The 25,757-nt window shown below is 30.9% G+C and overlaps 2 protein-coding genes across 2 annotated transcripts in view; one reads left to right on the forward strand and one right to left on the reverse strand.

Annotated features, from left to right (window-relative positions):
* LOC113403811 (ATP-binding cassette sub-family G member 4) overlaps positions 1-22,230 on the reverse strand; it is a 34,546-nt gene extending 12,316 nt beyond the window's left edge. The window contains exon 1 of the mRNA XM_026644420.2: positions 21,864-22,230. Within this exon, the coding sequence (XP_026500205.2) occupies positions 21,864-22,059 (196 nt within the window). The 5' untranslated portion in view covers positions 22,060-22,230. The remainder of the gene's footprint in view (positions 1-21,863) is intronic.
* LOC113403950 (ell-associated factor Eaf) overlaps positions 18,995-25,757 on the forward strand; it is a 100,072-nt gene continuing 93,309 nt past the window's right edge. Inside the window, exon 1 of the mRNA XM_064216135.1 lies at positions 18,995-18,999. The gene's annotated coding sequence lies outside the window, so the exon portion shown is untranslated. The remainder of the gene's footprint in view (positions 19,000-25,757) is intronic.

Consider the following 25,757-nt stretch of genomic DNA (forward strand, 5'->3'; position numbering starts at 1 on the left):
AAACAGTGTTCGTCTGTGTTTGTTTTTCCGCATGTGTGTGCAAGCAGTATAAAAAGTGATAAATGTTTTTTTTTTTATAAATAGCATCATTATACGAGTCTGGTACTAGACTAACGTAATAAAAGTGGAAGTTTAAAGTTCAAATAAAGCATTTGAGTTAACGACAAATATATTTAAATAACAGAATATTTTATACAAAGTATCAACGTGCACTTATTATTTATTAATAAGATATTTCGTCTTGATTTCAACTCCATATCAAAATTCTGATTCTAAAATGATTCAAATGATTATTTTATGTATTATATGTTATGAATTGAGAAAATATCACAATATTAAAAGTCAAGATTTTATTCTTACACCCAACCCAAACTGAGTGAAGTTTCTGCTTACAAAATTTTTTTCGTAGCAATTACGACATTAAAAATATCACATTATTGCAAGAGACGATTTTACATATAAGATTAAAAGAATAATAAAAATAATTTAAATATTAATATAAATAAATAACATATAAAATTCATCATCATTAACAGCATGTAAATTTCCCACTGCTGGGCTAAGGCCTCCACTCCCTTTTGAGGCGATTTGGAGCATATTCCACCACGCTGCTACAATGCGGGTTGTTGGAAATAAAATTATACGATATAAAATTATTTTATATTTTTCAAAAAACTCTTGAGAATAAATGTGTATACTAGTACATATCATATTCTAAAGATTCGATTTCGAGTAGGTATATGACATTTTTTAGAGATTTGTAAACCCACACCAGTAGGTAACTATTTCACGGATATACCAGGTTAGACAAAGTCCACTCTAGCATAGTTGGGCTTATTTATTAACTAGTTCTTTCGCGCGATTTTACATCATGGGCCGATCGTGACGTTAAAAAATACCTGTAATAGCCCATAAAAAGTAGAAACAGTAAGTAAGTGTAACATCCTGTAATATCCCAAAACTGGGCTAAGGCCTCAGCGTGGAGCTTATTCAACCACGCTGCTCCAATGGGAGACGGTGGCAGATTAACATCCCACAATTACAGGTTCTCTTACAATGTTTTCTTTGATCGCTGAGGACGAAATGAATAATAAACAACTAACCACTTAACCACTGGGCCATCCGGCTCACAATTATAGCCTATATATTATTTGGGAAATGAGTTATTGAATGTAAAAATATTTTACAGTTTTAGAGATTACGTTTAAACAAAAAAAGAAACACTACAGATCTATTATACATATTAGTCTAGACGGGCTGCTGGCAACATTGTTATTCTGTAGTTCATTATTTAAAATAATATTAATCGTTTACGCAGTATCTGCAACATATGTTTTAATTTAATCACAATTATCGACTCTAGGAAAAAATGTATGAAAACGAAAATTGTAGGCAAATCAATTCCCTACAACTTTGGTGATAATCATTTCGTATAAAATTCACCGAAATCACAAATAAATCACCCTTAAATGCAATATGGCGAATGACCCAAAAGGTTGCAAATCCCGAAAACGAAAATGTAGACTGCCCGCGAAGATTTCCGAAGGAAAATAACTACTCATTATTTTTTCGATGTCAGATGCATATTTCATCTGGGCTACAATTGTAGTAAAAAGGTCGATGCTCATTAATGTACTTGTTATTTTCTTAATGATGTGTGAAGTTGTGAACAAGTCTTTATATGTCAATATATTTCGGTGCGGCCTATTTTCCTATCAGTGTTTACGTCATGCGTTCACTGACATCGTGATAAAGTTTGCGATACTTGTATTATGACCAAACTCAACACGTGCGCCTTTGTCTTAGTGTTCTTCAACGGACAAGGACCTTCAACTGTCAATTGCCTTCACGACTCGTGATGAGATATCAAACAATACACCTATTAAATATATGTTTGTATTGAAAATGTATTTATCTGACAAATACATTTTATATCCTACTTTTGTTATAGTTTCGAACACTAAAATCAACACAAGTGCATATACTTTATTCAAGAAGGCATAAGTTCTTCTGAATTTTTATGATTAAATTTAATTTAAAGCTTCTCTCGGTTCAGAATGTAGATTCTATACAAAATAACCGGCATGAAACTAGTAGATACTATATTTATTTAAATATATGTGTCATAATCATATATAATTGTATTTATATCAACGAATACTAAATTTAATTCTAAATAAAACGAAATTATAGGTTTTTATTCAAGCTAAATTTTATTTGACAATCTTTTTGTTTATTTAGCGTATCCAGTATCAATAATTTAGTAGACTAAACATGTTGATTTTAAATTAAGGCCACGGGTTGAAATCAGGGCAAACACCACTGACTTTATAAGTGCTAAATTTATTTTATGATCATTACGTGGTTAGCGCCAAAGACTAACTTCTCTGTCAAAAATTCTGCAAAGTGCAAATATTAAAAGAGACAAATATATGTATTAATAAAACAGGTTTATTAACTTCCGTATGACTCTACATGAAATCAGATGTTTTGCTTTTGACGCAGAAAATATAAATCAAACTTATAAAAAATTGGTCTTATAACTTAGTGTTCTATTATTTTGTAAACAAAAAACAATTTCAATCATTTTTCCAATTATTGTTCTAGTAATTATATATGATACTTACGGTCATTCGACCGTAATTAATCCTAACGATAATAATAATAATAATTCCCTTAATAAGCTTTAACTATAGTAAATGTCAACTCTACCGTGCACACAATATGTTTAAAAAGAGGTGTTCAAACTTATCGTAAACGTTTATTATATTAATAAACGTTTTTTTAGTATTAGCCCGGATATTTAATTTTGATCGTTTGTTTTAGCTAGGCCTCGTAGACTTGGTGACAGACTTTGGTTGCAAGCTGATGGTAACCCAAGCTTCTCTATCTTTAAATATAAATTATATTGTTGTTTGTTTCGAATTGAATAGTCAGTGAACTAGTTTAATTACAATGACGAAGGGATGTCGACATATGTATATACTCGTATTAGTTGTTGGTAAGCGTATACTTAAGCTTCAAACAATTTTATATTTCTAGTGTGAATCATCAGTAATTTTTTATTATTGCTGTTACAGTCTATTTTAACCAAGTTCCATACATTTGATACAATGAAGGATCAACAGCCATAACCGTGTATGTAAAACTAAAAATAAGAGTAATCATTTAAATCAATGTAAATGCCTGTCAATATAAAATAAACTTTGTATATATTTAAAAAATGTGAATGATAAATCGAATTCAATATACATGATTATATGATTAAACTACATGTTATATTTTGAGACTTGGTATCATGATTTGTGTTAAAGTTTTGTTGTGTTGTTATTACATGTTAGAAAAAAAAAGCATTCAAATTATTTGTCTATTAAACGAATAACGTAACTCATTGGGCTGTTTAATTACGGTGCCGCAAAAGCTTTACAAAAGCAGCATTCAAAGCAATTAAGTTTCAATTAATCTTTCATTACATGTATTTTTTTTATGTATTTGTGTATATTATGTAGTCTAAATATAATGTTAATTTACCTCTTATTATGTACTTATTGTATTAACCGTAGTTAAGCTATAAAATCATCGCATCGTAAGATTATTTAAGTATATAAAGCGACACTTAGAAAACGGACACACCAGGGAGAACGTGATGAACGCAATCGCACAGATGTGGCCGTACTATAACGATGATTCCCTATCATTACGTGTTCGATCATTAAATATAATTAGATTGACACCAAACGCTTTAACAAACTAACGGTTTTAGCTTTTACAGAGATTATTTTGTATTTAATAATCTTGTTTATAAACTGCATAATGTCGTGATGAGCTTGTGGGTAACACTCGAATAATTAACATAATATAATTATAAGTAGGTGACATTTTCTACGTCATCAAAATGAATGAAGTGAGATATCACTAATCGTCGATAAGGTCACATCCGGGATCTCATAGATTGTACTCGCAAAACATTTTGCTATGTTCAATATAGGTTATAACTAAGAACTATTGCATTAGTAATGGCATCGAAGCTTACGGATAAATTCATATAATTTCACATCATTCAAACTGATGTCTACGGACCATGAGCAGAGATGATTGAAGCGAAATCCTACAAATTATCTGGTTCAGGTACATAGCTGTAAACATTAGAATATGCTGTTTGAAATTGGATTGTGAGGAATGTGATTGTGAAGGACATCTGACCCTAACCTTTCTATCTAGTTGGGAGAGCAGAGAGTAGTTGGTTGAGTTGTTTTATTCTATCGGGTTACAGTTATAAAATTATATTTTTGAAACGCTATTACTTTTTCTCAACCTTCTGAAGCTTTTTATGGTTGAAAGATTTAAAACTTTTTAGAAATTTTAATTTTTAGAAGATTTAGATGGTTATATTTAACAGGAGATTTGGCCTTGGAATAATATGAGTATTTAATTAATCCATTTTGAAACTATCCCTGGTTGAAACTATACGATTGCAATAATAAAAAAATAAGGTTTTTACACTGATATATTTAATAAAATATATTGTAATATTGCGTGGCCCTAGTTTATCATGATCCAGGTTTAATATCATATGAAGTTATACCTGAGTCATAATAAAAAAGAATGTATAATATTTATAATCTGTGGCATAGAAAAACGCACAACTTTAGTTACTTGACCTTCAGATAATGGTAAGATTCATTAAAAACACCACTTAAGTACATATTAGAGGTTTTTTAATGTTTTCTTGCAGTGACTTGACTTGAACTTCTATCTGTCTTTGATGTCACTGCTATTAATCTATATAATATTAATCTCTATTCTAAGGTCGCGCTGTTTGTCTACTCTAGTATGTTGATACTTTAGTGTCGACTATCGTTTGACCTTTCTATTTCCTAATGAATGATTGAAAATGCCCTTCGGTAAGCCGTATATAATTTGTTACTTCAAATATTATAATGAAAGAATGCTTAATTTGTGAACCAAAATAAATAATTCTCATAGATTTAACACATCAAATAATTACACCATGTCTTGTAAGTAATACGTTAATTAAAGACGCTAATACATAAGCTCATTAGTTATCATGACCAGCTATCCATTAGCACATTACTTACTCTATCAATCTATCGTTCAATTGTAATCAATACGGATTTTTGGCTGGTAGATCAACAGCATCAAATTTTGTGTCTTATGTATCTGTAATTGCCGATGCCTTAGATAAGAAAGAAGAGGTTCATTCGATATACACAGATTTCAAGAAAGCGTTTGATGTTGTGAACCACAGGACATTATTGAAAAAAATTTAACATATAGGAATTCATGGTTCTTTATTGAGGTGGATTGAGTCTTATCTAGAAAACCGTTCACTTAGTTAATATTCGTGGTTTCAAATCAGCAGAAAATGAGGTAGCCTTCTGTAGAGTACCTCAAGGATCACACTTAGGACCATTACTTTTTTAATTTTTGTAAATGATTTATGCTTCAACATAAAATCAAATTTTAAATTGTTTACTAATGACTTAAAAATGTATCGTGTAATAAAAAGTGATTTAGATAAGCTAATATTGCAAGCGGATATAAACTCTATTTGTGATTGGTGCCACATAAATCAAATGTACATCAACGCTACAAAATGTTTTTACATAAAATTTTCTCGCAAGTTTATTTCTGAGTCGGTGACATATTAATGGCAATTCAACTATACAAGAAGTAAAGAGCATACGTGACCTTGGCGTTATACTTGATAGTTCATTAAGTTATAGGCTACATGTTGATCATATAACAAAAAAGGCTTCTAAACTATCTGGATTTATTACTAGACAGTTAAAAATATTTAAGCAGCCGAGTGTTGCTATTCTTTTATTCAATACCTTAGTTCGAAATATCCTGGAATATTGTAGTGTAGTATGGAGCCCTTGCTATCAGGTTCACATTAATAGACTTGAACGTGTTCAAAAGAGATTTTTATATCACCTCACTTACACTGATAATAAATACCACGAACTTAAATCGTACATACAGAGGCTCAATTTTTACAGAGCAAGCTCACTTCATACTAGAAGAAAAGTGAACGATATTATCTTTCTTTACAAGCTAATTCATGGGCTTACTGACTCGTCCGATATCCTGCAATGCATAAAATTTTCCATCCCTCGTTCAAACAGTCGCCTGCCCAACTCTAGGACCTTTTATCTTCCTACCTCTAGAACAAATGTTCTTAGCCACTCGCCTTTGTACCGTATGTGTTCCTCTTACAATAGTATTAGTTATTATTACGATATTTTTGCCGACCGATCTATAGCCTCATTAAAAATTGTTTTAAAAAAAATATTTCAATAGATTAAATAACTCAAATTAAACAAAAAAAAATGTATGCTTGGTATCTGCCTGCTCTCATGGACTAGATGCTAATTGGTACTTAATATTAAACGCATACCGTGTCTACATCATGAAAAATGTAATCATGTATATTTTTGTGATTGTCATTTTGTTTTGTAGACCTTTAAATATAAAAAAAAAAATCTTCAAATAGCAATAAACTAAAGCAATTATTATTATTTGTTCTGTAAAAAAAATTGAAAAATGAGTGATATTATCTACGAGCTTAATTACAATCGCATGGTTTACAAGATATCCCAAAAACTAAAATAACATTGCGGCTCATGATGATCCAGAATAACTAAATGTGACTTCAGTATATAAAACCGTCATGAGTTCTCGAGGTATTTGCAATTTGTAATTGTAATCTGTAATGACATTGGTAACAATTTTTTATTTCATGTCCTTTACAGAGAAAAACTGTGAATATCATAATATGATATTCTTTTATATAATGAAAATCATATTTCTTAAATTTGTATTTGTTCAAAGTCCATGTATAACATCGTATCTTGAACAATTAGCGATAGTAAAATCATTATCATGTTACTAATTGCCCAATCATGTGCTGTATCTGTTTATGTGTTTAAATTTTCATAATCAAAATTGAGTCAAAATACTTATAATATTGATTATGGTTATAACGCAGTAAATATATATTCCGAAATATATGTACCTACAAGTCAATTGGTATTGTACTTCTTACATTTTGGAGCCGAGATGGACCAGTTAAAATATTAACCATAAGATTGTATTTGTTTTTATACTGGCTCATTCAAATTTGAACATAGCCATACAGAGTATTTTAGTTGGGCGGTATATTTGATGGAATAAAATAATCTCACTCATCAACATCATCAGGTTATATGAATAATTTTTAGTTTGAAGATTAAGGTTATGGCTAAATAGTAGTCAAGCCAGAAACACCAATCTTATCAAAACTTGTAAGTAAAATTTGTAGATCGATAGACAGAGAGATATTAGCTACAACGTTTTGTAGTTAATAAGATGAGAAAAAAACGTATTAATATGTATTATTAAACTCGCATCCGTAAAAGTAAATTATATGATAAAAAATAAGTAGGTTGTAACAAAGATACCAACCGATAATAATGTCAATAATAGAGCACATAAACTAGCTGTAATATTGAACGGTGCGGTCAGTATCAGTATCTTTATTGGGTAAGTGGGTAGATTTTTATTTACCTACGAATTTATTGAAACTAAAACCTAGCACGATATGAAGGTTTGTTTCAATCGTTGCATGAAACTACGCATGTTAGATATCAGGTATTGTTATTATTTCACTGTTATGTTATGTTATGTCATATATTATGTTTATATCTACCTTGTAGCCCTACCTCTTTCTATATTTGTTTCTTTCCTCTACCCTAAGGTTGCCTGGAAGAGATCGCTGTTTTAGCGATAAGGCCGCCTCTTGTGCATCTTTCTTAAACGTGACTAAATTATGTGTTTACTGGTGTACAATAAAGACTATTTTGATTTTATCTGAATTGACTGGACTTTATCTATTAGAAAATTAAAACAATACCTATACAATATGTATGACCCCTAAAATTGTTATAGTCGTTAATCAGTCATAGTGTTATAGTCTATCACTAAATTTACAATACATCACGGGGCTATCCTTGCTTTACGACGCTTATATAATTAAGTAGATTTATAAAGTAAGTAAAGTAAAGTAACGCCTGAAAAGAAGGTTTGGAGTTCATTCCGCCACGCGGTTCCAATGCGGCCGGATGCATTTTGGTAATTTGTTTCCCGCCGCATGCAAGTTTCCTCGCATGTTTTCCTCAAGCGTTGTGGACGTATATGTACGATAATTCGAGTTCAATATATAAACATGAAATTAAATCAGGTGCCTAATTAATTCCTAACCGAAAATTGCAAAATAATTCTTATTTTCGTTTTTCTAGTGTCACGTTTCAATTGCTAAACCGTCGGTTGTCATGTCAGCTGTAATTAGTCTATGAATTGCATTTTAATTCGTTCGTCAATGATCTACCATGTTATTTATTATTATGAAATTCTGTATACGCATATAGTACGTATAAGGTATAATTCTTTTGGAAAATGCTTACATGAATATTTAGTCGAAATACGTATATATAGCAACTGTTAAAACTAATTAAAAATATATACAAAAAATAGCTCAAATATTATAAAGTTATAAAAGTATGATAGTACTTGAATACTAGAGACTGACACCATAGATATATATAAAAACTAAGACATCCTATACGGGAAAAGAATTGGGAAATAATTTTTAAAAATTGTTTGTTAATATATTAGTGATGCCATAACTACGTAATGTAGTAAAAAAAACATCGATATTATGAATATAATGTAAGTTGCTTTTTGGTACAAAATATATTTTAGGATATTACAAAATGGTTAAGGGGCCCAAAAAGGTTCAGCCGCCTGAAGCCTGAAGCTATACGATAACTTGATAAATTATATTAATGAACGTGATAATTATTATAAATACATTTAAAAAACTGAATAAAATATTTACAATAACAAGTGCAATAATTTTTTTATGTTTTGTCTTATTTTATTTTGTGAGTGTAATTATTCTTATGTTTTCTTTGTCTCTATTTAATTGCTTTTTTTTTTTTAATTTCAAATTTATATCTTAGTTATGTTATACTTGATATATTTTTTTAATTGTTAAGTTTATCATAGGACGTCATCAGAATTAAAAGAGTAATTTATATCGGTAGTTCAAAATTTTATTTTTCAACTACCGATTAAGAATGAGTTGATTCGCATTAAAGCTTTTCTGGATATTTTACCCTAAGGGCTGAAATACACACCAATGTGGTATACAAAGAGGTCTTACATTAACGTAATGTTTTAAGTTATTTTGTAAATATATTCATATTCTACGCGAGCAAAGCCGCGGGTAACAGCCAGTATATAAATAGAGAAGGAAGCGTCCACAGCGAAGGTTCCTTACTTGTATATTTTGTTATTTTTATGTCATGTAGGTAGGTCGCTAAATGAGCTACCTGATTGTAAGCAGTCACCACAGTCCATTGACATCGGCACTTTAAGAATATTCATCATTCTCCATATCAATAATGCACCACCAGCCATTGTACATTTTACACAATTAAACTAGCCAGCGTAATAACAAATTGGTACACAACACTAAGTATTGCTATTTGGCGGTAGAATATATGTTGTACCTACCCAACGGACTTGCACAAAGCCCTATCCCCAAGTATCGTACCTTACCTATATTATTAAATACATGCATTTTATAATTTTATCATTATTATCTAACACGCAAGCACACAAGCATCATACATGTATTTATATCACATATACACATTTGTTGAATTGAAATATATATCAACCGGTTTCTAAAAGCCTAGCTAATATAAAATTTGGGTACGAGTCGTCTGACTTCGACTTATACCGTAAATAAATGGTACGAAAAAATTTCGGTGATACTAGGATCCTTGGTAAATATCAAGGTAATAAAAAATTAATTAAATTAGTCTTAACTATCTATATTAAACTATATATATTAAAGTGGCAATAAATTGTTGTATTTGAAAGATATGTTTTATGATGATTAATTGCTTTATTTTGCTCTTCCGTTGAATTAACATCTAACTTAAATAAAATATACAATTTATTTTAACGATTTAAGGATGAAGATGATAACGAATTTAAAGATGACATACAAATGATAGAGAAAACACACAGTCTAAAAGATTGTCTTTTGGAATTGCTCCCAGAAGGCTTGCTCTATTACCAATCTTTCTGAATTAAGTAAACGTTTGAGTTAAGTAAGCATCACCTCGGTTGTTTCGGGCACCAGAAGCGAAGACCAGTTTCTTAGAAAGACCTTTCGTTACTTTTTGGTGTTTGGCGACCTCCGATCGGCACCGGCTTCACGGGACACGCTCTGAATATGAGATACTACCAGCGTATCTACGCAAGTTGCCTTCCACACAATTACACGTCTCATCGATCATGGACTTGTTGTTGCTCCAAACCTTTCGGTTCTAAAGAAGCGGGTATCGGTGTTGTTATCGAGGCACGACGAAGTATCTCATTGAGAGATCCATGGCGATCTACACGGTCAGTACTGCGGCAGCTGAATCGTTGTTGTCCGAAATGTGTGTTCAATTAAAATAAGGAAATATTAAGTATTTTGCCGCTTGCCCTCGGGAATTCCTAAATGGTCGTAATTTAATCCATTCTAGTAAAATAATTATTTAAGTCTGTTTCTTATATAGTTCAAAAATATATGATTCATTTTGTATAAAGTGAAATAGATTTTATATTCCAGATTTATAATTATAGTTAATTTAGTGATGCGGCGAATTAATTTTTGTTCCTCGTTGCTTAGGTCTTAAAAATCATGCAATAATTTTGTGTTCATGATTACACATATTATACTCATGTGTGTACTATGCCTGCAATTAAAGATAATCTTCAGTCTAAAGTCCGTGGAGCCGGATATGTTACAATACGAACACAATACGTCAACATTAATTGTGATAAATAAGGCTTTGTTCATCATGAAGTAATTTGAGTAAAATTTATGATAACATTTTGATTACTAGTATCGTTGTACTAGTGATTGAAATTCGAGTATTATTTTTGTACCTTTAAGTTATATATAGTAAGACTCCAATATGAAGCATTTCCCGCCTCCTTTTTATAATAATTTCAAGTTTATAATGTCATTATTTTCATTAAATATTATTGTTTGGCGGTAGAATTACGCATGTTATACCGTTGGGACGACAATAGCCCAAGGATCGAAATGCGACTTTTTACATCGCCACGCCGCCCGTATACCATTGTGCTAAGTACGCTTTAATAGTGTGGAAAGTAATGTGGCTTCCGACACTACAAAAGAGCTAGAGCATCGATTGTACCTACAAAATCAAGTGAGTTCGTCATCCGACTAAAGTTCCGTGTCGGATTACTAATAAAAATAACTATATTAAGTCTTTATCGGTATTTTTTTTTAATTAAGAAGAATGTTAAAAATATTTACAGGTATTAAATATTTACCGGTATTTTATTTGTAAATAAATATTTCAACAGACTTGTTTTTAAATTTCGAAAAACGAACAGGAAACGTTCTTACAAATGAGTTGTTTATTAAATTTGTTTTTTTAAGTCCCAGGAGCTGTATTGCTGTTAAAAGTACATTATCTACAAGGCCACTTTCAAAACGTAATACAAGGAATCGGCGTCGGCACGACATGAGCTCATGTCTAGTAATTATGTCTTACAAAATTTTCCTCTAACGGAAAACTGACTGGTATACATTACTTGCCTAACTTCCTAAATACATCAGACGCTTCCATATCAACACAAAAATTCGTATATATATAAAAAATAATATGAGAAATGCAAAAGTTTAGATATATAGATATTTGTAAGCGAATCATGCCAGAACGGCTGAAAGGATCTAGATGAAATTTATCACAGAGATAGATTAAAATCTGGAATAGCATAAGTTACTTTTTTATCTCTAAAACCTGTAAGACAAAGCCTCCCTTTAACGGGGGCAAAGAAAAGGAAGAAAGTAGTACGGTTATATAAATGACAAATTTTTGATTATCAACATGGATACTTTGTTTTAAAATAAAAACAATTGTCATGTCACGAACAAAGAGACGCGGAAGTTCCTTGAAATTGCTATGTTTCTGCACTTTGGAGTAACGACGGAACGCGAGCGGACTGGTTTTTGAAAATTAGCAGATAATGGTTTTGATGACTGGCAGCAGTCTGCGGTGCGGATTGCCGTGTACGATAATTACGAGCAAAGGTATAATAAATTACAGCCTACATTACGAATTCATTGAAAAAGTCTTATGAGGTGTTTTGTCTCGGGAAATATGGGATCTTAATGGTCAAAACTGTTATGTCAGTTAAATAATATATCTAGTAAAATTTTTCCACGGTGTAGTCTAGTCCAGTATATATACGACCTACTTGATGCAACACATTTCGAAGAGGACGTATTACTTAAGTAGATGCGCTTTGAAGTTAAACCCGCTTTCTAAGACTATTGGCGTGACAAGAGTGAATTTTATGTTTTCGTAATTTATATATAAAGATAATTTTCCTGATTATTCCGTAAATTCAAATATAATGAGCGTGAAATGACCGAATGTGATTAGTGATATTGACTATTAATTTCCAACCTGGGAACTAAGACTTTGTGCTTGTGTCTCAAATTCATTGATACACTTTTTTAATTCAGACACCAAGTAATATACTTATTATTTGGAAACCTTGGGAAATAAGATATTATAATCATTGTGCCTGAAGTTATACTAGCTCACAAATCCTTCAAACCTGAACACAACCATACTAAGTATTGCTGTTTGTGCGGCACAACACCTGATGAGTGGGTAGTAACCCAGACGGGCTTGCACAAAGCCCTATCACCGTAAGTTGTCAATATTTCACGAGTGAGTTGAGAAGTGATTTCTTACAGAATTGCTTTTTATAGAACATAAACTTTTGACTTGACATTAATGTGCTGATGAATTCTATGGTGATGGGCTTCATCATCATAACTGTATCGAGCATGCAATCCAATCTTACGTGCTTCGAATACATCGCATAACTGAATTACAATTGTTATTTAATATGGCATTTGTATGTTTATCTCATTTGGATTCATTTCCTCTGATCCCAATAAGGAAACATTACTATTAAAAAATATATATATTATTTATTATGAATGTAATATTAACACAAAATATTTTTGTTTATTTTTTATAGGGAGGCGGATGAAACAATGGGCCTTATGACGGTGGGAGGTCACTAATGTCTTGTGTCATATATAAATATTATTTATGAACATAAATCCAATAGATACATATGATAAAATTGTTATGCACGTTATTTTTAAGAATAATTCTCGATATTATACGATACAGATAGCAGAAATGTTTAAATATTGAGTTTAAAATAGTTCAACTTCAAATCAAGCTATACAAAATAAAAAACTAACACGGAATACCTTACGATGTGTCACTCTTGTAACATAAGTAACTGTGTTGTAGAAAATGATATATTATCTATAGTGGTGGTACAATAATCCGTCTATTGTGTGAAGGTTGTATATGTGTTCTGTAATATGATTCGGGCAAGTTCGTGTGCTTTCAAACGGATGGGTTCCCTATATAGGTAAGTCATAAAGTCTTCAAAGTTATTTCTATATTAATTCAGCATATTTAAGTAACGCATTCTGTCAGTGGCAGAACTATAGTAAGCTACACTACATTGTTAAACAACATTATTAAAATATATAACTTCAAGAGAGTTATTTTTTTTACTCTAAAACCATTTATAATACTGGCAAAATGATAATTACGTAAGGGTTTCTTTATATAAGTATAACTTAATTTAAAAACCATATTGTAAAATTATCATTATATGTACGGTACATGATTAATGATTAAATTATAGAAATGCAAGGACATTATTTATTACTTATTTGTAGATTTTCATACTGTATGCTTATGCTGTATTAGATATATGATTATTACGCGTATTTTTTTTTATTTATTGTGAATAGTAATTACTTCTAAGTATCTTGATGACTGCTCTCCATAAAATCTACTTTCTAAACCGGTGATGGCTTTTCATTCAAAAAGGCCACGTAAAATGACGATTCCAATGTATCTATTTAACTTAAGTAAATTATGACTTTGTTTTAAATTTAAATTAGACATTAAAATAAAAAAAAATAAAATAAAAATCAAACATAAAGATTAAATTGAATTATAATAGTTATAAGTTCTTACGGAACCCTAAACACCATCTGGTCAGCGACCTGGTTACATTTAGTTAACTTTATTTATCGAACAATATTTAACTTATATACCAATACGAAATAACGAACGCGTTTTAGTTAAAGGATAACTTGAAATTAACATGAACTTAAAAACTCCATTTTATATTTAAATACCTTATAATGAACCACCGGTTTCTACAATGTTATCTATGAAATTGGCGTATAATTTTGAAGAAGGATTATTTAGAAATATAAAAATTACATAAAACCTTTCTCATTATTACTATCTACTAATACCAATTGAATAGAATACACAACACGTATATATAAGATTGTTAAAGAAGCTTCGATACGGAACTCGATGAATTTAAGAAATTCAATAAAAGTAAAGTATCAACAATAATTTAAATAAAACCAGGATCAAAGTGAAATAAGTATGATAAATTACAGATAGTTTCAAGTCGCATTATTTGTAACTTGAGGCATCAATAGTGCGATGGTGCAGCCTTACGATGTAAAAAGTCACAGGTTCGAAACTGATCCCTTGGGCTAGTTTAATTAGTAATCAAATCAAATCAAAATATACTTTATTCAAGTAGGCTTTTACAAGCACTTTTGAATCGTCATTTAACAAACTATTCAGAGTAAAGCTACCATCGGTTCGGAATGTAGATTCTACCGAGAAGAACCGACAAGAAACTCGGTAGTTACTGTTTTTCAATGTCTAAAAATACAGTGATGTTAGTCTGGAAGTCAACAAGCATTAACTCCACGCTTTTTTATCATCAATATAATTTTGTATCGAATAATATGCCTTCTTTACCAATGTATTTTTTACAAATGACTTGAATCTATGAAACGGCAAAGTTAAAAATGTCTGCGGAATTTTATTATAGAAGCGGATACCTTGCCCCAAGAATGATTTATTGACTTTGCGGAGTCGGAAACTTGGCGTTCTAAGCTTATCCTTACTTCTTGTGCACATACAATGATTATCACTGATTTTATCAAAGTGTTCAATGCTACTGTGAATATACATAATATTAGTAAATATATTGTGACGCAACAGTGAGTATTCCTACTTTGTTAAAAACATGCCAACGAGAGTCTCTGGCTCCAAGATTATAAATAGACCGGATTGCTCTCTTTTGTAAAATAAAAACACATTAAATATCTGCGCATTACCCCAAAGTAGTATGCCATAAATTAATTAAAAATGTAATAATTAAATAATTAAAAAAAAACCGTTGTGTCGTGTGTTGATGAGCGTTGTCACGGGAAAGTGGTGTTATCGAGCAATTAAGAATTTTTGGTGGTTTTGAATGAATTGATAAACTTATTATGTTTACAATTTTTGCGGCACATCAGAACATTGAAATTAATGCAACTGGCATACGTCTAACTTTTTTTTTATGGTATAGGTGGCAAACGACTGATGGAAAGTGACTACCATCGTCCGGACATCTGCAACATCGAGAAGCTTGCAGGTGCATTGTCGGCCTTTAAGGAAAAAGTAAGCTGAATTTCCAATTCTGATACAGAATAAAATGTTAATGATTAATGATTTTTTTGATTTTCAATAAGTTCACACGGCATCCAATTTACGACCTTCTGTTTCGTTAATTTAGATTTTTTCAATAAATGTTTAAGTACAGACACGATTTACGTTCACAGATTAATATATCTACATGGAATTTAAGTAGCAACGATCAATTTTGGTCAAGAAACGTTTCTCCAAAAACATCTCTATTTTTGTATATACATACATACATTTTAATAACATTGTTCCATTTTTTTATGAACATCGAACTCAAAACAGAAACTTTTATACGAGCGTGTGGTACCAACATAGAAGCCTATTTTTCTTTAGTTGACATACTGTTTTAGAGATAAATCGATTTTAATCTCCGCGTTTAAATCTCCAAAGAGCATGTGGACAATAGTTGTGTAAAACAAAATATATATTCATATTTTGTGTTACGCATAATACCATAAAGTAAGATATGTGAATAAGGAAACAAAAAGTTGGCATATCATGGGGGGTTCAATTATCCACTTCCAGTATAGTGGGGAGAGCTGGAACAGGAAATGTTATTACGGGTGAGTTGATTGACCTCAGATGCAACGACAGTTAAAGTTTATTTTGAATGTACAAGGTCATCGAATCGGTATATTTTCTATTACAATATTTTCCATTAAATATTATGTATTTTCATCCAATAAATTTATTCCAGTTAATACATGTGGAATAAATTATGTAATTCCATTTAATTATGTTGCAACGTATTTATTAAATTGATTCTCTATAAAATGGTTGCTGCAATCGAATAATTAATTAATTGTATAAATTGTATAATTATACACGGCTACCTTTTTTTTAGTTGTCTGGGTGCATTTGAGGTATTGTGGCAACGGTTCATTTAAGTGTTGTAAATACGAGTGTGGCGTGTGCATCGGCCCTTAGATAAATACATTTAAACTAAGACGATTGCAACACACTTATTACTCGACCTTCAAGAGTAAATTGCTTCATACTATATGTTAAGAATTTGGCAATTATCATAAGATAACGATAAAGTATATATAACTATATATATTGATGCTGACAAATGACTATAATGATAGTCTAAATCTTTCAGATTGTCTTTATTTACATAAGAATTACTAATCTTTAAATAAAAACTTAAAATTTTATATATTCCTAGATATTATAATATTGTTATTATGGTTAAATGATTTCTACGAGTTAAAAGATTTTATAAAGTCAGTTCGTAATTTAAATAATAATGTCTATTGATTTACGTAAAACGTTTTTTTTTTGTGTGCGTAAGAAGGAATTATCCGGATAATTGTTGAACCACAAAAAGTGCTAATTTGTTTAGAAAATAGGTTGATGCTATTAGCTAATTGAAATGTCAACGTGATTTAATGCCAAATGCTCATAATGCCACATTATTTTTAATTTGCATGAAATATGTCGTAAGAGTGATCCTTGGGAAATTTAAATTCAAACAAAAAAAATAATCTTAGATAGTTTCCAATATAATTTATAACCGTTTTTTTTATATAAGTATTATAATGTTTCTGCAAATCATTATTGAACAAATTACTTATGTAGGAAGTTAAAGTAACAAAAAACTAGTAATATATTATATTCGTGTAAGCAAATATCACAATATTTTGACTATTTTTATGTCTTCGGTATATTGATATCTAAGTGGATATATATATATATATATATATATATTATGTAGGATTTCAAGACTATGGATTTTATTAAAATATTACTACAGAATGTTTTTGTTTTATCTTTTTTTTTTAATCTACGTCGCAGATGGTTGTGACATTTTGTAATGAGTAACAAAAAGTATTCCTTAATATGTGATTCAGTGACTGATTTTAATGGGAGTGTTTTTGTTGCTGTAACTTTATTAAAACCAACATCCATACGAAAAATAATGTACCAGTAGTAGGACATATATAGTAGTATGATACCAATGTACCGTTACGTATAGAATATTTGAGCAGTTAATGTTTTGAAATTGAAATTAAGAATTGAATTTTTATTTTGATTATCAATTTATATTTGATGTCAATTATAGATCAACCAAGTTAAAGTTTATCGGCGTTTTAATGTAATAAACTTAACAAATACAATTTAGTTTGTATTTTTTTGCTGTCTCTACTCTTAGTCTTCTCACTCACACTAAGACATCTTGTAAGCACGAACGTCACTCAGCATACTAATGGACGCCGATAATAATGAAACGATGAGAGGGAGGGGGGGGGGACGTTCTTCGTGAATGAATTGATCTATAATACTTTGTTTACTTTTTTCCGGTTTCATAGATGAGTGAGCCAATGTTATTAAAGGCTTGTTATCAATGGTTGGTTGTATATCGAAGGCATAAGTAATGTGTGTTTGTGCTTTCGACATAGTCATTGTCTATGGACGAAAGTGACAGTGAATTAAAAAAAAAAAACTGTTGACCTTAAAAAATAATGTAATAAAACAATGTACCTACTTGTATTGGCTGAATTATATTGATTGAATAAAGTACAGGAAAATTAGTTTAATTAGTAAGCATCATTCCTTTTATGTCACGTTGTCTTGTGGTTCATTTCATAATAATATCTCCTACCCGTTCAATCAGTATTATTGCTATTGGGTCAGTAGGTTAGTCAAAAGTCAGTTCTCAGTCCACGGTCAACAAGTCGCATCATCTTAAAGTAAAATTATCATGTATATGTTATAACAACATATCATTTTTTGTCTTGTATTAATTATGGAGTGTTATAAAACTTAAAACGTGATTTACAAGAAACATGTACACAAAAAATTGTTGGGCGTCAAATAAATATGCAATATTGATTTGGCATTCGATTCAAAATAATAATTTTGTTAATATAAATCAAATCATAATAAACTTCAATTAGTTTCTCGCAAGCATTTTTGAATCGTTATTTTACATGATTAAAATACATTTAAAGATACGGTTTGAAATGTAGATTCTACCGAGATACATATACTCTACGTGTATAGATAAATACAATTATTTATTTATTACCCATCACGCAGGAATCAAAACGTACTTACTGTACACGTCTTTTTATCATCGACATAAACCTTTTTCGAACCTAGGACTTATTAATCAAAGTTTTTTTTTAACATATGATTGAAATTTGTAAGGCAAAGATAAAAGTATTTGAGGAGTTTTTATAGAAGCGAACTCCTTGGTCAAGGAAGAAAGAATTGACTTCACGGAGATGGAAACCAGGGATATTTTTTTTTTTTACTTCGCGTACACTGTTTCTATCGAAATAATCAATATTATTATGGACGTACATAATATTGTTGTAATATAATTAATCAGTACTAATTATAAACGTGGAAAGTTACGTAAACAACAGTAACGCTTTAACCATTTTTAAATTAGATATATTTTATTTTTTTGTATTTGAAAAATTGTATTATGATTTGTTTATATCTTGAAATATCTAATCAGTTGTTATCGACCCTATTACGGTTTCGAAATGCGTGCGTTAAGAAATACCTAGACAGAATGGACTATGACATGACACAGACTTGATGCTTAGCGAATATTCTTAATTAAGTAATTTTGATAATTGTAATTGATATTTTTATTTCATCGATCCTTCTTACTGGTCCATTTATTGAAATAAGCCCGATAGTTCGTTAATATTCCTAATTATATACATATAAAAGTCGTATATAAACTAATATTGCACCCGTATGAAGCCGGGGCGTGTAGCCTGTAGGGTTTTAGCAATATTTTAAGAACTATAACAACAACAATAAAATAGAACAGAATCTTTTTTTATTGTGCAAAGGTAATTTAATTACTAAATCTATCCTTTTTAACCTATTATTTAAGTAACATTTTAAGATTTATCTTGCTTCTTACACTAATTAAACAGAAAGTCAACAGTAGATATTTAACCAGGTACATATCACTAGGAAATGTACTCGCATCCAACTTAAATATTTAAATACCGGTACTGATACCACATCTAGGTTTTACTTCATACTTTGAAATTGAGTTACGTTTCTTCTGGTCGAATTAGAATTTCACATTCTGAACAAAATCTTTGCCTGTATTCTTAATGTATTCTATATACTCGCAATGAATGTAATACTTTTAGTAAATTGATTGCTTATTGATCAAAAATGTACCTATTTGGAAAGAAATAACTAATATCTTAGAAGAAACGGCGAAAACACCTTAGCGAATTTATACTCTATTCCAACCATAAGAGGAAAAAATCCAAATAAACAACATTTGACAGCAAATTGACGCGATATCAAGGCGTTTTGAACGTCGACGAAACTGTTATCGGAATTTTGGAAGTAAAATTAAAGTGGAAATAAGTAGTTAAGTGTAATATTTTTGTATTATAAATAAATATATATTAATTAGAAACTCTTGGTAGTGCACAATATAGCTGAGTGATTAGCAAATCGTATGAAATACGTAAATCTAACGTTTGTTTATCTTTTTTCCCACTTCCATTGGAATAGGATATACATATATACATTCTCTCCAATAATTGCTGTCTACTTGCTTTTTTATTCATTCACACGGACTGGAGCTGTTCGTTTTATTCTAAAGTGCATGCTATCTTTATTTTCTTCTTTATATTTGGATATGTTTAACAATGTCCCACAAAAGTGTTTCTAAATATATAATCGGTTCACAAACAATTATTCAAATCAAACAATTGACTCAATACAAAATCACAATCGTTGTCATAGCGAACAATTAGTTATAGATAAACTTCACACACGCGCTCAATTTATACAATACTTCTTTATGTACTCAAATGTTAGTATTATTGTATATTTTACAATTTTGGTTCCAGTATAATCGATGCTAGAATTTGTATTGGTTCTATCAAAGCTAGTTTTTGGGTAGAATTAGTACATTGTGTTAGAGCACGTGAATGTGTGCGGAGCGTTGTGGTTTTAAGGTCGGACAAACGAAGTTTTGCTTAAGTTTTCATGTGGTTACTTTGTGTAACAATTCATTTATTCATTCTTGTAATAATCGGTAAAGGAAAATAAACTGAGGATGCAGAATTTTATTTGATAGATGGTTGTATGGTTGAAGTAATGTGGTGAAATAAAATGCATACTTTCTCCCCATATGTCCATCCTCTTACTTTATAAATATACGCATAAGGTATGTTTCTGGGTATAATATACACATATGTATAAGATTGAGCCGAGATGGCCCAGTGGTTAGAACGCGTGCATCTTAACCGATGATTTCGGGTTCAAACCCAGGCAGGCACCACTGAATTTTCATGTGCTTAATTTGTGTTTATAATTCATCTCGTGCTCGGCGGTGAAGGAAAACATCGTGAGGAAACCTGCATGTGTGTAATTTCAACGAAATTCTGCCACATGTGTATTCCACCAACCCGCATTGGAGCAGCGTGGTGGAATTTGCTCCATACCTTCTCCTCAACGGGAGAGGAGGCCTTAGCCCAGCAGTGGGAAATTTACAGGCTGATTATGTTTATGTATGTTATGTATAAGATTTCGATCTCAACGTCAAACGATGATTTCATTTAAGTACGTTTTTTTATTGATTATTTTATTTATATTGTGAATTTATTTATACACTATAACAGTGACTATTATGTTACAAAATACCTGGTAATATATTAAAGTATATAAAAAGTTATATATAGATATAACGGGTAATACAAGATGTAAGTTACATACAAGTCAGAATGTTTATGTTTAATTGCTTCGCTATAATGACGCGTTTCTTTGTTTACATAAATAAATTTATTTATTCGACACCTTAATGTTGACATTTAGATGAGCTTATTTTTTTATTTATTAAATAATATATAGTATATCAAGAACAATTCTGTATGTTTTTCTGAATTCTTACCTTCGTCTGCGGATCTTTAGTAACCTTTAACCTACTCAACCTTATTTTATTAACATTGTCAACATTTATTTGTAAAACGACAGTCAACTTTACATGCCAACAACAATTACTAATCAGTAATTAGTTTCTCTATTTCCTATATTATTCGCTTCAAAATAAGATTACTTCGAAATTGTTATATACTAATTATTTATTTAATTATCAATTGATTTAATATGAACCATAACATGAAGCTTTACTTAAGGAAATAGTATGTTCACAATAAATACCTTTGTTTATTCCCAGCGAAACGTTGCAAGTGACGTTTGTGAACTGGATATCAACGGGTTCCTTAGTTGGTACCCGGGTGAGGCCCATTGTCCCCGGCTGAGAGGGTCCTGGTGCGATGACAGCCGCGGAATTTCCATGATCGTCTTTCTTGAACGCTACACTCTCTTTCACTATTTCAGCTCCAGCGAGCATCATTTTTACGTATCGATTTATTTCACATACAAAAAAAAATACGCGCGTGCGCTATCCGATACGTCGCGCGGTTGAATGCGCGCGCGCAGCTGCCTATCTGATATCTTTTGTCAATATGGTAAATAATTACACGTACAGAATCACGCTAATTTGTAAATATGTGGACATAATGACTGCTGTTATGAGATGCGTCGGCCGGTGAAGCGGAATGAACAATGCTCTTTATTGAGATACAATAGGTACGTGTTGACACAAAGCGATGCGTCTTGCAAATTGTTTGCTTCAATTTCCTTTGTCATGGTATTTTAATTAGCCGCTCGTGTTATTGTTTCTAATAATAATAATTTAAGTTTAGTACATTAGTTGTGAAGTGAGTTTTCGGCGTATTGTGAATTTATTGTGAACTTTATAATTTCTTATATTAAGATGTATTAAGACATATATTTAATATATTAAGATACATCTATAACAGGAGGGATTTGTTTATTCTAGCTTAACAATTTAGTTTTTAATAGAAAAAATAAATTAATAATTATTCTATGGACTATAAACGAATAAACTATTATGTACCTACTCTTCTAGAACCTTTAAATATCTGCCAATAAATGATATGACCCAAAGATGTCTGTCTTATTATTTGGGAATTGTGCCAACATATTAAAAAAATGTAGAATATTTAGAATTATTATAATGCTACTGAACGTACGTATATCTTCACATTTTCCTAATATTTAATCGTAGGAACGCACCAGTGCCCTTTCTTAATACGAATTCTCAATTATTTGGAAATACATTCATATAATCATAATTAATACGTTTGCTAACAGCGCCATCTACCTTTGGAGAGCGTAACTTTAATTGATTAATTCGCAAGAAATAAATAAGGTATATTATATTAGACGTATTGATTCTTAGATACTTCGCTAGATGGCGCTGATATTAATATTGCTATATAACGTTTAACAAAAATGTCGATAAGCCCATAACACAATACTATTTTTCAAAATAAATTATTTTTGCAGACTAATAATAAAATATGTATAGATAAAGATATGCAATAAAATAATTAACAGAATAAATTAATTAGGTACTAATTAACCGTTTGTGATGTCAGGACTTAATGTTTTTTAAATTAAGTAGTATTAATGACGTATTTATTTTATGGCATTTAATTGACGGAACATTTAAGACGATTATTATTATTTTTTGTCTATACTCTATTCAGACGATAAGAGGAGAAAATAGAAAAAATACAACATTTGACATCAAGTGGACGCGATGTCGTTGGTCGAGAGCTTGATTAATCCGAGATGGTAGAACGCGTGCATCCTAACCGATGGTTACGGGCTCAAATCCAGGCAAGCACTACTGAATTTTCATGTGGTTTATTTGTGTTTATAATTAATCTCGTGCTCGGCGCTGAAGGAAACCATCATGAAACCTGCGTGTGTCTAATTTCAACTAAACTCTGCCACATGTGTATCCACGTGTATGTGGAAGAAGCTCCTAACCTTCTCCTCAGAGATAGGAGGCTTAGATTCTAGCCCAGCAGTGGGACATTTACAGGCTGTTAATGTTGTTGATTAATCTAAGATATTCATTATCCAGGATTTGCGAAAATATGGCAATTTGAACGTCGACGAAACTGTTATCCGAATTTTGGAAGTAAAATTAAAGTAGTTAAGTGTAAAAGTATTGTACTTATTTTAAATAAAGGTATATTAATCATAAACTCTTAGTAGTGCACAATATACCTGAGTTATTAGTTAATTGCATGAAATAAGTAAATCTATGGTTTGTTTATCTTGATTCCTACTTCAATTGGAATAGGCTGTATATAAATTATGAAAAATGGAGTCTGCCCAACACCATCGTCTCACACCATGTCTGTCTTCCAACTCGCTGGAAGTCATTCTAATTTTTAGGATTCCGTAGCCAAATGGCAAAAAACGGAACCCTTATAGATTCGTCATGTCTGCCTGTCTGTCCGTCCGTATGTCACAGCCACTTTTTTCCGAAACTATAAGAACTATACTCTTGAAACTTGGTAAGTAGATGTATTCTGTGAACCGCATTAAGATTTTCATACAAAAATAGAAAAAAAAAACAATAAATGTTTGGGGTTCCCCCATACTTGGAACTGAAACTCAAAAAAAAATTTTTCCTCGAATCCATACGTGTGGGGTATCTATGGATAGGTCTTCAAAAATGGTATAGAGGTTTCTAATGTCATTTTTTTCTTAACCGAATAGTTTGCGCGAGAGACTGTTCCAAAGTGGTAAAATGTGCTCTTTTAACGTCCCCTTTTAACTTCTAAAGAGAATGATAAAACTAAAAAAAATATATGATGCAAAGTTCCACCCGATATTGGATTGAACTAGATCTAGTAATTAGTTTTTTTAATACGTCTTAACTTGAAAACCGCAATTTACCTTTCATTCAATCAATTAAAATACAAAAAAAACATTTAATTTTATAAACATAAACCTTCTTACTTGCTGATACGGAACCCTTCATGGGCGAATCCGACTCGCACTTGGCCGCTTTTTTAATTGTAGTGTGTCTTATGTTTATGTTTTTTCAATGTGTTTCAAGAATATTTTCGATGGTAAATAAAAGCGATATAAAATAGGGTATTCTCTGGCGGGGTAGTAAAGCGACAGTGAATACATCTCTGCTATACGAATAACAAGGTAGGTTTTAAAATGTTTGACAAGAATAACCACTGACTTTCTTGTCGGGTCTTTTCAATAGAATATACATATCCCGGACCGGTGGTAACTTTACATTTAACACAATTCTGCAAAATTATGATTCAAAAGTTCTTGTAATAGCCTACTTGAATAACAACAACTATATATAACTATCAACTAAGAAATAATTAGTGTTGTAAAAACTTATATACAAAAAAGTTACTAACCCTGTGTAATCGGGTACTTGGAGTATCGAGTTTAAGCTTGTTCCTAGTATTAATATCAAATAATTAAAGTTTTTTCGTACATATCGTACATTCGAATATTTTAGGCCCAGGTTATAGATTGCACGAATAGCCCTCTTCTGCAATACAAAAATGGTATTAATATCAGTTGCATTACCTGATACTAGAACGCCTTAAGACAATATACTATGGAAATAACAATCGTATAAACGTCAGTCAAAAGTCTATACATAAAGTATATTTTTACCGCATAGGCTGCAGAGCTGAATCTATTCGCCAATCCATTTATATGGGGGCCCCATTGGAACTTAGAATCTACTGTAATACTAAGGAACTCTGTTGTTTCTAAAACATCTAATGCTTCCCCATTTAAAAGTATAGTTTTGACACACCTTACATTAGGAGTAGTGAATTTAATACATTTTGTCTTTTTACTTTTTAACAGTAAATTATTAACACTAAGCCAATATAGAGAGACCATTGTTCACATCGTCATGTATTGAAAAATGCCTTTTATTTCAAAAATTTTTAAAAAAATTAAAAAGAACAAGTATCATCAGCAAATAATACTACTTCGTGTTTATTAGTTAAAACCTACAGATATGTCAAACTTATAACATTCCACATTTTTGAGTTGGGCCTTAAAGCCACACGAAAGGAGTCGCGGGCACCAGCTAGTTACACATAAATATTTATAGTACATAGGTATATAATCAAACATTTTATAGTATGGAGAAGTCATTGACTGCAATCATACTCGTAG

The sequence above is a fragment of the Vanessa tameamea genome, chromosome 10 (genome assembly GCF_037043105.1).
Source record: "Vanessa tameamea isolate UH-Manoa-2023 chromosome 10, ilVanTame1 primary haplotype, whole genome shotgun sequence".
In the NCBI taxonomy this organism is placed as follows: domain Eukaryota; kingdom Metazoa; phylum Arthropoda; class Insecta; order Lepidoptera; family Nymphalidae; genus Vanessa; species Vanessa tameamea.